We start from the raw sequence: 13,837 nt of genomic DNA, 5'->3' as shown, positions 1-13,837 counted from the left end.
GGGAATTACTAAGGTGGGGATGATAAAATAAGGGTACTGAACAAGTGAGTAAGGGTTAGGAGTTAAAAGCAGCATCAAAAATACCACTTAGACCTAACCAGTTTACAGTTTCATTTTAAAGGTACTGGGTCTGTCCCTAGTGGGCTCACATTCTAAGTAGTACATTGTACCACTGTTGTACCCGAAGCAATAGAGGGTTAAGTGACTTGCCCAAGGTCATAAGGAGCTGTAGAGGGAATTGAACCTGGTTCCCCAGGATCTCAACCCAACTGTCGATCATCAGGCAGCAGCAGCAGGAAATGAACCTAGTTCCCCAGGTCTATAACCCGCTGCACTAACCATTAGGCCAGTCCTCCACTCCTAAGGTTCTGATTGTCCCTCCTAAGGAGTTATTTTAAAAGTATGCCAGTGAGATCTTATTCAATAGAGAGAGAACCTCTTCTGGTAAGCATAAGATCTCACTGGCATACTTTTAAAATAACTCCTTAGGAGGGACAATCAGAACCTTAGGAGTGGAGGACTGGCCTAATGGTTAGTGCAGCGGGTTGTAGACCTGGGGAACTAGGTTCATTTCCTGCTGCTGCTGCCTGATGGTCGACAGTTGGGTTGAGATCCTGGGGAACCAGGTTCAATTCCCTCTACAGAAGGTTTACAATCTTCTAGAGACGTTACATAGATTTTCCCTAGAAGGGTAAGCAAGATCAGATATCCTTGGATAGTCTGGATGTCACTGAATTGTTGGAGTCATTGGCAGCTGGTAAGTAGGAGGATCTTTCTTATTGGTTGCTTTTGTTTTTGAGCAAAACCTGAACATGCTATTTAGGCTTTTTTTTTTTCCCTGTAATACTGCTGCCTTATTCTTTTGAGAGAGAATTTGGATTTTTCCTGACCTTGCTATGTCTGTGCAGAAAGTTATTTCTTAAGCTGAGTCTTAAGGTGTTGAAATAAGGTGCAAAATTTATATTGAGATTTTCTTGCAATTACATAGTTGTTACAAAATGTGAAATATATGTTCTTTGATTCAATTCAGATGCAAACTTTTCTAGATGCTAGGTAACCTGATAGGGAAGATTCAGAGGATGTAGCATCTGTTAACATTGGGGTTACTAGAGATGGGGGTGGATAGCCATCTGTATTATTGTAACAAATGATCTCAGACGTTTCCTTTGTGGTTTATAATTATCTTTTTAATTTATTTCACTCCTAGGTTTCCTGAATTTTCACCCTCTTGGGGGTTTATATTTCATTTGTTGTAATATTGTTTGTGGTCACTGATTTTCCATTATTTGATTTTTCATCAATGATTTTAAAAAAAGTTTGGTAAAAAAAAAAAGCCTATTTTGGAAGCCCAGATAAAATATATTCCACAAATCAAAAAAGAACAAAAGAAGGCAAGACAGTGGTTTAATGAGAGCCATAGCTAGCTTTGTGCAGTTGGTGTGGCCACAAAGTGCACAAGGGAAACGGGGGCGCTAAACTTGTTTCCCCTGCTAGCATGACATAAGTGTACAGGGTTGTGGGCATTTGGTTTTGTATCACACGGGGCTAGTTTACAGCTTGGATGGAAAACGTGCTGAAACTCAAAAAAGAATCTTTTAAAAATTGGAAAGTACAATCTAATAAAGAAAACAGACAGCAGCACAGCTTCTTTAGCCCACTGCCAGCCAAGCTACTACCTGTTGAAAAAAATGTGGCATAAAGACATGGAGCCACTGCCTAGGATATGTAGCTGATGGTTCTGTTGGTTCAGTCCCTCAAAAACAGAAAGTCCACATTAGAAGAGGGAAGACCAGCAGAGCCATTAGCTCTGCAACTTAGACAGCAGCTCCACACCTTTATACTGCTTTTTTTTAATGCTGGAGGCAGCAGGGCAGTCAGGGGAGAGGGGTGAGGAAGCTGCTAAACCAGCTTGCCAAGGCTAAAGCACATACACATCTATAAAATCAATTCAGCTGTAATTAAAGATACCTGAAGAGGCAGTGTCTCTTAATTTAAATCTGATCAAAGTTGGGAGGGGGTTTCCAAGATGGTGCCCAGGCTGTAATGCTGTGCAGGACATCCAAATCAACTCTTCAAATATTTCTTCATAACTGTTTCCATTGTGGCCTAAGCCATGCCAAAGAGGAAGGGGAAGGTTAAAGATTCTCCCTTCTACCTCACTACCCTCTTCCGGAGCTGGTCAGATGTTGAGTCCTGCCTTGGCCAGCACTTCTGAAACTCGAGGCATTCCTGCTGTGGGAAGCAATCCAGAGAGCCACTTCCCCATGGGCAGTGAATTTCGCTGAACCTAGACATGCTTAATCTTTCTCCGGCAGTAAGAGCCCTGGAACTATGTCAGCCACAATGAGAACAAGGAAGCTCTGTGATGTTGGTGGAGGATGAATGCTTCTGAAAGACCTCCATGGTCGATGTGTAGGAGCCGGCTGAATTGGGCTTGCCCCCCTCACCAACAGGAGAAGGTGACCCGGAACAGCTAGAAGTCACAGAAGTGATCACACTGGAGGATATATGGTCAGTGGTGGTGTCAGTTCATAAGGTTTTCACATAGTTTGCTCAGTTTTCTTCATAACTGAGTTCTAAATCTTAAACTGAAGAGACCCAATCCCGGGCTATTTCTACAAAGGTGGACACTTTGGAGCAGGAGATGAATAGAAATAAAACAAAATAAAACATGGAAAAGAAAATAAGATGATACCTTTTTTATTGGACAAACTTAATACATTTTTTGATTAGCTTTCAAAGGTAGCCCTTCTTCGTCAGATCGGAAATGTTGGTAGATGACAGTATATATAAGTGAAACATCAAAGCATTTGAGTGACAGTCTAACAGGATGAGGGTGGGTTAGGTGAGAGACAGGGAGAGCTGGGTGGATTGAGCAGGAGATTAAAACTGTAAAAGATGTTCAAGCGTCTTAAATGCCGCCAGGCATCTAAATATTCAGGTCTTAAATTTTCCTCAAATTTTTTCCATGTCCCTGAAAGATTTTTTTTTATAGATATTTGAGGAAGATTCTTCAATTTCCTGACTCTACTATGCATTCACTATGGGGTTCTTTTATTAAGCTGCGGGACAAAGGGCCCTGCAGTAGCTGCAGAGGTCGATTTTCCCGCGCGCCAGGGCCCTTTTTACCACAGTGGATAAAATGCCCCCCTCCCCCCAAAAATGGCCATGCGGCAAGATAACTCTTACCGCATGGCCGTGCAGCAGGGAGCACTTACTGCCACCCATTGAGCTGGCAGTAAGGGCTCCTGCAGTAACTGGTCAAAGTGCAGCGATGCCTGATTACCGCCGGGTTAGCACTGCGCTATAAATAACATTTTTTACTGTGCACCAGAACTACTGCCGGTGGCGGTGTTGAGCCGGAGGTAGTTCTGGGATAGCATGCAGTAAGTCCACTTTGGGCTTACTGCCGCTTTGTGCCTGTTTCTAGAAAAGTAGACCTTGAGAACAAACTGAGACGTCTCTGGATATGACTGGTCTGTAGGAATCTCATGGTTTTCAGTATCATCTTTATGCTGATGACACCCAGCTATACCTCTCCACACCTGACATCACCGCGGAGACCCAGGCCAAGGTATCGGCCTGTTTATCCGACATTGCGGCATGGATGTCCAACCGCCACCTGAAGCTGAACATGCCCAAGACCGAGCTCCTCGTCTTTCCTCCTAAACCCACCTCTCCTCTTCCTCCACTCTCTATCTCTGTTGATAACACCCTCATCCTCCCCGTCCCATCTGCCCGCAACCTCGGAGTCATCTTCGACTCCTCCCTCTCCTTCTCTGCGCATATCCAACAGACTGCCAAGACCTGTCGCTTCTTCCTCTTCAACATCAGCAAAATTCGCCCTTTCCTCTCTGAGCATACCACCAGAACTCTCGTCCACGCTCTCATTACCTCTCGCCTTGATTACTGCAACTTACTCCTCACCGGCCTCCCACTTGGCCACCTATCCCCCCTTCAATCCGTTCAGAACGCTGCTGCACGTCTTATATTCCGCCAAAACCGATATACTCATATCACCCCTCTCCTCAAATCACTTCATTGGCTTCCGATCAGATATCGCATACAATTCAAGCTCCTCCTCCTTACCTACAAATGCACTCAGTCTGCGGCTCCTCACTACCTCTCCACCCTCATCTCCCCCTATGTTCCCGCCCGTAACCTCCGCTCACAGGACAAAGCCCTTCTCTCAGTACCCTTCTCCACTACTGCCAACTCCAGGCTCCGCTCATTCTGCCTTGCCTCACCCTATGCCTGGAACAATCTTCCTTTACCCATACGCCATGCCCCCTCCCTACCCATCTTCAAATCTCTGCTTAAAACTCACCTTTTCAATGCTGCCTTCGGCGCCTAACCGCTCTAGAAATATGAAATGGCCCAATCTATCCACCCTATCGGATTAACTGTTCACTCATCCTCCAATCTATCCACCCTATCAGATTAACTGTTCACTCGTCCTCTAGATTGTTCACTTGTCTTTAAATTGTTCTCTTGTCTTTTAGATTGTAAGCTCTTTGAGCAGGGACTGTCCTTCTATGTTTAAATTGTACAGCGCTGCGTAACCCTAGTAGCGCTTTAGAAATGTTAGTTAGTAGTAGTAGTAGTAGTAGAATTTGTTTCAGAGAGATTGGCTATGATGATTTCCTTCGTATTTGCCCAAGATAAGGACTCAGTAATGCATTAGTGTATTTGATTTCAGAATTGTGATTTTCTTGGTGGTAAAATTTGGATTTACCCTGGTTTATGGAGGAAAACTCAGGAAAGGAGGAAACAATTTCTTGCATTAGGACAAGAAAGGACTCCTTGGGAGCTAAGGTTTTATTTTGTTTTTTTTACGATTTCCATGCAAATGCATCATTCAGTACTGAGAGGCATCTTTTGTTTTCTTTGAATCATCACAAATGAAACTTTTTTTCAAACTAGAACTGTAACTTTGACAAGCTAATGTGCTAGTTAGCATCTCCTTAGTAATATGTTTAAGCAGTAATTATTTTGAGGATACTTTCAGCTTGATATTTGCTTGTTATTTCCTTTTAATTAATCTCTCTGGGATGTTTTTTTTCTTTCTTGGATTCTCCTATTTTTCATGGTCTAAATTTTCCTTTTCCAAATAGATAATGTTTAGTTTATTATTTGGAATTTTCTTTTTCTGTTTATTGGAAAGTAAAAAATAAATCTGATCAAAGTCTGCTATAAAGTCACACATCAGATCCTGCAAAATTTTCTAAAACCCCATCTGATATTATAACACACAATGTTTATGTTTACTAAGCCACTCTGTAGGCACACTAGCGTTTTTAGCTCGTTCTAAGAATTAGTGCGCTCTAACCCTAGAGACACCCATACGAATATATGGGTGTCTGTACTGTTAACGCATGCTAAAAACGCTTGTGTGCCTTAAATGCTTATTTTCGAAAGAAAAGGGCGGCCATCTTCCGACACAAATTGGGAGATAGCCGGCCTTCTCCTAAGCCCGGCCAAATCGGTATAATCGAAAGCCGATTTTGGCCGGCTTCAACTGCTTTCCGTCACAGGGCCGGCCAAAGTTCAAGGGGGAGTGTCAGCAGTGTACCGAAGGCGGGACGAGGGTATTGTTAACAGATGGCAGGCCTTGACCGGTAATGGAAAAAAGGAGGCTGGCTCTGACAAGCATTTGGCCGACTTTACTTGGTCCTTTTTTGTTCACGACCAAGCCTTCAAAAGGTGCCCGAACTGACCAGATGACCACCAGAGAGAATCGGGGATCACCTTCCCTTACTCCCCCAGTGGTCACCAACCCCCTCCCACCCAAAAAATTAAAAACATTTTTTTTGCCAGCCTCAAATGTCATACCCAGCTCCATCACAGCACTATGCAGGTCCCTGGAGCAGATTTAGTGGGTACTGCATTGCACTTCAGGCAGGCGGACCCAGGCCCCCCCCCCCCCCCCCCCCCACCTGTTACACTTGTGGTGGTAAATGTGAACCCTCCAAAACCCACCTGAAACCCACTCGGGGCTCAGCACCCAAGGTAAGGGAGCTATGCACCTGGGAGCAATTTGTGAAGTCCACTGCAGTGCCCCCTAGGGTGCTCGGTTGGTGTCCTGGCATGTCAGGGGGACCAGTGCACTACAAATGCTGGCTCCTCCCACGACCAAATGGCTTGGATTTGGCCGGGTTTGAGATGGCCGCCATTAGTTTCCATTATAGGCGAAAACCAGAGATTTGGCCGGCCCTGACCATATTATCGAAACGAAAGATGGCCAGCCATCTTGTTTCGATAATACGGTCGGGTACGCCGCTTTACAGGGCCGTCATTAGAGATGGCCTTCCTTATAGATGGCCAGCCCCGTTCGAATATGCCCCTCTTAGTAAACAGGGCCCTAAAGCAGGCTTGCCACTTGCTAATCTGAAACTACTGCCGGGCTAGGTAGTTCCCCACCTTCCCAGCGCGCACTACTTCGGTCACTACAAAAATATTTTTATTTTTGTAGGGCCGGTGTTTATCCAGTGGTAATCAGGTAGTGCCGTGTGCGGGTTAGCGCAGGAGCCCTTACCGCCACCTCAGTGGATGGCGGTAAGTTTTTCCCACTCGAAATGCCTGTGCAGCAAGTAGTTCACTTACCGCACAGCCATTTCTTAAAAAACAAAAAAGACAGCCTTTTACCCGCTGCAGTAAAAGGGGGCCTCAGCGCTCATCAAAAACACGTACTGAACACCAGCGCAAGCCCCCTTTTTCCGCAGCTTGGTAAAAAGACCCCTTAGGGCCCTGTTTACTAAGGCGCGCTAGTGTTTTTAGTATGCACTAATATTAGCATATGCTAAACGCTAGAGACACCCGTATTTTAGAACAGGATACAGCCTGTTCTAAGGCTTTTGAAGAAATTAAAGAGTCCTGAGATGGGAGGAAATGCCTTTCCGTGGACTGGAAACTGGATAAAGACAGGAAACAGAGTAGAACTGAATAGTCAATTATCCACATGGAAAAAGGTCACTGAGCTGACAGTTTACAACTTTATTCAAAACTTGATATATGCCACTTGATATGCCATCAGAGTGGTTTACAAAATAATATTTTAAGCAGGAAAGAAAGACAGGGTACATTTGCTGCACGCCACACGTCATGTACCATTCAAATCGCCCATTATTCCCTCTACCCCAACAGGATGGGTAACTTTCATATCACATCAAATGTGTTGAGGAAGAGAGAAGTTTTCTTTTTAACCTTTGAAATGATGGCTCCATTCTAATCGTAAGTGGAAGCTTGTTCCATATGGTAGGACCAACAATGCTGAAGAGACTGTGCCTAATCTTGTCCTGATAAATATGTCGAAAGGAGGGGACTACCAAGAGGTTTTGCTGAAATGAGCAGAGAGCCCTGGTAGAAAAATAAAGCATTAATACTCGTGATAGAAATAGGGGCAAAGATGTGAGCTGAATCTTGACAACTGTTATCAGTATCTTGAAGATGATTCTATGTGCAACCAGAAGCCAGTGTTCTGATTTTAATAGTGGAGTTAAATGGTCCCATTTCTTCTCTCCTTTGATAAATTTGACAGCTGTGGTTTGGCTGATTTGCAAACAATTAATGTCTAACTGGTGAATACCAGATGGTATGGAGTTGTAGTAATCAGTGATACTAAAAATAATGAAAGCACTGGTGGTGTTACATAAGTACATAAGTATTGCCATACTGGGAAAGACCAAAGGTCCATCGAGCCCAGCATCATGTTTCCAACAGTAGCCAATCCAGGTCACAAATACCTGGCAAGATCCCCAAAATGTACAAAACATTTTATACTGCTTATCCCAGAAATAGTGGATTTTCCCCAAGTCCATTTAATAATGGTCTATGGACTTTTCCTTTAGGAAGCCGTCCAAACCTTTTTTAAAACTCCGCTAAGCTAACCGCCTTTACCACATTCTCTGGCAACGAATTCCAGCGTTTAATTACACGTTGAGTGAAGAAAAATTTTCTCCGATTCGTTTTAAATTTACTACATTGTAGTTTCATCGCATGTCCCCTAGTCCTAGTATTTTTGGAAAGTGTGAACAGACGCTTCACATCTACCCATTCAACTCCACTCATTATTTTATAGACCTCTATCATATCTCCCCTCAGCCGCCTTTCTCCAAGCTGAAGAGCCCTAGCCGCTTTAGCCTTTCCTCATAGGGAAGTTGTCCCATCCCCTTTATCATTTCCGTTGCCCTTCTCTGCACCTTTTCTAATTCCACTATATCTTTTTTGAGATGCGGCGACCAGAATTGAACACAATATTCAAGGTGTGGTCGCACCATGGAGCGATACAAAGGCATTATAACATCCTCATTTTTGTTTTCCATTCCTTTCCTAATAATACCTAACATTCTATTTGCTTTCTTAGCCGCAGCAGCACACTGAGCAGAAGGTTTCAACATATCATCAACAACGACACCTAGATCCCCTTCTTGTTCCGTGACTCCTAACGTGGAACCTTGCATGACGTAGCCATAATTCGGGTTCCTCTTTCCCACATGCATCGTTTTGCACTTGCTCACATTAAACGTCATCTGCCATTTAGATGCCCAGTCTCCCAGTCTCATATGGTCCTCTTGTAATTTTTCACAATCTTCCCGCAATTTAACAACTTTGAATAACTTTGCGTCATCAGCAAATTTAATTACCTCACTAGTTACTCCCATCAGAGAGCAATGATTTGATTGAATATATAATTTTTGAATAACATTTCTTTGTAACATAGGATATATGAGGTCCTTTTACCAAGCTATGGGAAAAAGGGCTCTGTGCTAGTGGTGGGGGCTGTATTTCCCGCACACTAGGGCCGATTTTTCAACAGACGGTAAAAGCCCACCAAAAATGGCCATGCAATGAGAACTCTCACCACTTGGCCATGCGGCGGGGAGCCCTTACTTCCACCTATTGAGGTGGCGATAAGGGCTCCCACACCAACCCAATGTTAACTGGGCAGCGTTCAGCGATGCCTGATTACCACCGGGTTATCATCATGCAAGCCATTTCCTGAGGTTTTCTTTTTTTCCCCGGAAATGGCACGTGCTCAGGGCAGGACAATCGCTGGCGGCCACTCTGTAAAAGGGCGCCTCAGTGACTTAAAAGATAGCTCATCATCCATGTACATACCTAAAATTTTCAAGATAGGGACTAACATAACAAACGAACCTGCAATTGTTACTAGAGAGATTGGTTGTGGATGGATCTTTCCACTAAGTATCATACCTTTCATTTGTTAGGGGTTTAATTTTAGCTTATGTTTAAATACTTGGGTTGTTAGGCTATTTCACTGTCAACCCGGCTTCTTAGTAATTAGATTTTACTGCATAAATTGGGACCTGTGCTACAATAGCACGAGTTAGTGGTAAAATATAATTTGTTAGTGGTAGCTCACATTGATATCTTCCCCCCTTAGGGGCGTAATTATCAACAAGGACTACCATTCAGGGGTGTACTAGTTATCAATGTGGACTCATGTTATTTTAGCACATTGAGACCTAATTACTAATAACTAGAATTTACAGTATATAGTGTGGAGAATTAGCACGGGGCTTGTTCTAGTGGAGTGCCACTCTATACGGATGACATGATGAAATTTGGAGGTAAGACCAAGATAACAACAGCAGCCACTGCTGCCATTTTGGGGTTTCCTGTGTCAGGCTGCTTACCCGTAGGTGCTTTAAAGAGCACTGTGCTATCCCCTTGGTGGTTGATGAGCTCACCAGGAGGGATGGAGAGGATTCTGGTGGTTGCCATGGAAGATCCGTGGTCTTACCTGATCATTGTAGGTACTCTGCTAAGGCGCAGTTGCTCTACATTTTAGCCCAAGAAGACTTGCGGGCGCAGTGCAGGCAGGCAGCCAGGCTGTGGTGAGGCACCAGGCAGCGCGCACCACGGTTGCTGCAATCAGTAGTACTCATGGCCTTAGCACAACTGAGGTGGAATTTAATGACAAGGAAACAAATATTTGTGTCTTGTCAAGCCCAAAGGTTGATAGAAATTGAAGTACATGGAAATACCTGCACGTGTCCAGTAAAATCTAGGTTATTTTGGGCTCAGGAGAATGTATCCTTTCCGGCACCATCTGAATGACACCACCGCTTGTGTGTTTGCATACAACCTGCTTGTTAATGGAGAAAAATAACATGAAAAAGACATAGCACCTACTTTGTTGGTTTATGTGTAGACATGCTTGGGGGGCAGACAGTGGTGGAGCAGGGGTGGGATTGGCATTAATGCATCGGCAGAAATACATAGTTACACCTGCCTTTTGAGAGCGCTTTCAGGTAGACTGTTTTATAAAGGTACCCAGATACATGTGTTACCTTTACAAAAACAGGTGCAACGTATTGGATCTATAAGCTTCTCCTGCTTAGGCACCCTTTTATTTCATTTGTATCTATATATACTTTAGTTGTTGTGAAAGGAATAGTTTTCAACAAGAACTAACTGAAATCATCCTCCAAATCTTTAGTTTCTTTAAGAGGTGTTCTATACCACCTTTTGCTAATTCACAACAAAGTGATTTACAATAAAAATAACATGACATTGCACTGATATAATAAAGCTAGATTTTGCTTGTAAATAAGCTTCTAGGGAGTGGAGGAGGGATCTGCATAGGAAGTACAATTTTCAAACCCAGGTAAATAGGCAGCACTGGGTTCCAGAACTTGAGACTTCTAGCTGGAGTGAGAGGAGACACTGCTGAGAGCATGTTTTGTGTGGGAGTGGACGCTAACAGCCATAGACACTGTTTTCAATGTACGCATACAGGCGTATTTTTAAAGCACTTAGACTTACCAAGTTTCATAGATTACTGTGTAATTTTCTAAGTCTAAGTGCTTTGAAAATACATCTCTTTGTATTCACTTTTGACATTTTAGTCATACTAAAGGCAGGAGCAAAAGTCCATAGGTGGTTTGGACCTTGGCCAGTTTCTGAAAGGAAAGTATGTGCATATTTTCCCTTTAAAAGCTGGATACATGCCCATGGATATAAAGTACTTGATAGCAGTGTGAATGTTGCCCCACAACATCTACTGTATGAAACTCCCCAGCACGTACAGCTTTGGTTAAATACATGACATGCAAGGAATAACAATATGATCTCTAATGTATCTGGGGCCCTGTGTTGCTTGATTTAGGTAACAATTTTACATGTGGAATTTCACATGGAATGAATTCTCCACATTAAATGCTTTACAGTCAATAGGAATGGCAAACTGCCATTAACAGTAGGGTGCTTCTGAGATGACCTTCCTCTGTTGTGTAATGATAGAAAACTCTGAGCTGGCATGGAAATTGATGCAGACAAATGGAGGCAATTTGTAACACATCTTGTGAGATGAAAATGGGTAGTAAAATCGATAGATGAAACATAGCTGCATGAAGAACCAAGAGATTATAGATATTAAGTAATAAACAAATGACTGTAAGGGTTCTTCAGATGGGTCACATAACATTTTCCTACCTTTTTTCTTAGAAGATGTTTGCTGCAAGTCCATACTCGGACCCAATTCAGCTGGATGACCCTGACCCTCAACCGATTATCGATGGAGAAGAGGGCCTAATATGGGTCATTGGGCCAGTGCTGGCTGTGGTGTTCATCATCTGTATTGTCATCGCAATTCTGCTGTATAAAAAGTAAGAAATCTATACAAGCGTCATGGCTACCCATTGGAGTCCTTAAACTGCAGGTTTTCCACTTGTGCTTTATGTGGCAGACACATTTGGGGACATCCAGACGAGTTTGCAGTTGTTTGAAGTACCCAACAGAAGAGGTTGAGTGTGGTGACAACTTTCAAGTGTAGTGTATCATTAGCATTAAAGAACAGCATCTTTCATCCTAATTACCATTCTTTACAATGGTATACTTTGGAAGCATGCAGAGAACCACTTCTGGGGTGGAAAGCCTGGCTCCCTTGGTTTTAATGCTTTCTTTAAACTTTCAGAATAGAAAGTGGCATAGAAAGGATGGTGTTAAAATTACAGTTGAGTAAACTGAAGAACAGAGATAAAAATGGACTTTCCCAAGGCAAGAGCAAGTATAAGAAAGCTCTTGATTCCTAGTCCATGCCTCTAGTAAACACCTCTTCCTTCCTTTCATGCACAGCTTTGGGAACAGAATTAATATGAGTGTCAAGTAGTCTTTGTCATTGCAAGTTGTGCATGCATTAACTGGCAGATCAAGAATTCCATTTATTTGACCTCTTCTTCCTGAGCTACTTTCTCAATGTTTAACACTAGTATAGCCCAGGAACAATGTTTGTTTCCTTTTGAGTCCTATTTGCTACTTCACTGTTATAAAACGTGTGTTTTGTTTTCTCTCACTGCTATCCTGGACAGCAAACCAGACAGGTAAGAACACAAAGTAGAAGGTCTGATGTTGCCTTCACTTCTCTCTAGCATTGCTGGTATTGCTTGTTCCATATGGAAAAGAGAACTTTTGCCTAGAGCCAAAAGAATCTTCTTCAGATGAAAGGTTCCAGAATGGTCACAGCAATGGTGGCATTAACTTTTCCCAAAATTTGTCCTAAAGCAGATCAAACTGTATTAAAAAGAATATAATACAAATCTTGGGAACATTGTGTCCAATGTAGCAAAGACATAACAGTTTCTGGCATGACAGAACTGTACTGAGAATTCCCAATCTAACACTGTCATAAAGTAGCTACAAGGGATCATCAGGGTGAGGCAACCTGGAACTCATTTGAACAACTGGCTCTTAAATGAATGGGGTCTTTAACAAAAAAACAAACTGTTGGGTAAACCAGGTTTTTTTTTTTTTTCTCACTGAAAGACTTAGCGGTTAATAGGGTTACATGGTAGATATATTTCTGCAGCGATGGCCTCATAATTTAGGAATTGGAGTCTGAGCACCATTCAGGAAGGACTTTTTCCCATTCTGTGCCTCTGGAAAAAGTCTCGAATATGGTCCTAAGAAATAAACCTGGTTAATATAATATCTGCTTCTTTTTTTCTCTAAAATATTTATGTTTCAACAATCCATTTTGTCCTTGGCAGATCACAATGCAATATCCCCCAAATTCTATAAATGGCGCTTAAAATTGCATGCAGTCAGCTCTCTTAAGGGTCTGAAGGGTAGCCTAGTTCAGTGTTTCCCAAGTCCGGTCCTGGAGTACTCCTTGCCAGTCAAGTTTTCAGGATATCCACAATGACTATGCATGAAAGAGATTTGCATATAACGGAGGCAGTGTATGGAAATCAAGTTCTTGCATATTCATTCTGGATGTCTTGAAAACCTAACTGGCAAGGAGTACTCCAAGCCTGGACTTGGGAAACCCTGGTCTAGGGAGTTAGTGTGGTGGACTGTAAAATTGCATGTACAAATTTGGGGGTTTCCCAATTTACTTGTGCAATTTAATTGAATAATGAGCCAATTATCACTGATAAATGGGTGCTAATAATTATTAGCACTAATTGGCTTTAATTGAAATTTATGCACACAATTTTAGTCGTGGGGATCCACTTATAATTGGCTCCAAAAATGGGGCACAGCCATGGGAGGGTCTTGGGTGGATCAGGGGCTTTCCTATAATCTATGCGTGCTGTTATTCTATAATTTATACACGCTATTATTCTTTGGGGAACTGTGCCTAATTTACATGCAAGGATTGACACCAGGGTTTACTTGGTGTAAATCCTTGCATCTAAAGTTAGGCGCTAAGGGCTAAATTCTATATATTGCACCTGAACAATTGGCGCCAATTAAAGACACGCTTAGAATGATTATATTTTATTTATTTTATTTTTATTTTTGTTACATTTGTACCCCGCGCTTTCCCACTCATGGCAAGCTCAATGTATAGTGTGCACAACTTAATTGAACA

At 42.6% G+C, this 13,837-nt stretch overlaps 1 protein-coding gene across 1 annotated transcript in view; it reads left to right on the top strand.

Moving 5' to 3' along the window:
* Positions 1–13,837, top strand: part of PTPRS (protein tyrosine phosphatase receptor type S) — a 307,849-nt gene that overhangs the window by 250,061 nt on the left and 43,951 nt on the right. The window contains 1 exon segment of the mRNA XM_030218889.1: positions 11,470–11,630. Coding sequence (XP_030074749.1) covers positions 11,470–11,630 — 161 coding nt within the window.

This window comes from Microcaecilia unicolor, chromosome 11 (assembly GCF_901765095.1).
Source record: "Microcaecilia unicolor chromosome 11, aMicUni1.1, whole genome shotgun sequence".
In the NCBI taxonomy this organism is placed as follows: domain Eukaryota; kingdom Metazoa; phylum Chordata; class Amphibia; order Gymnophiona; family Siphonopidae; genus Microcaecilia; species Microcaecilia unicolor.
The sequence above is the reverse complement of the archived record's forward strand: the minus strand, read 5'-3'. Positions and strand labels throughout refer to the sequence as shown.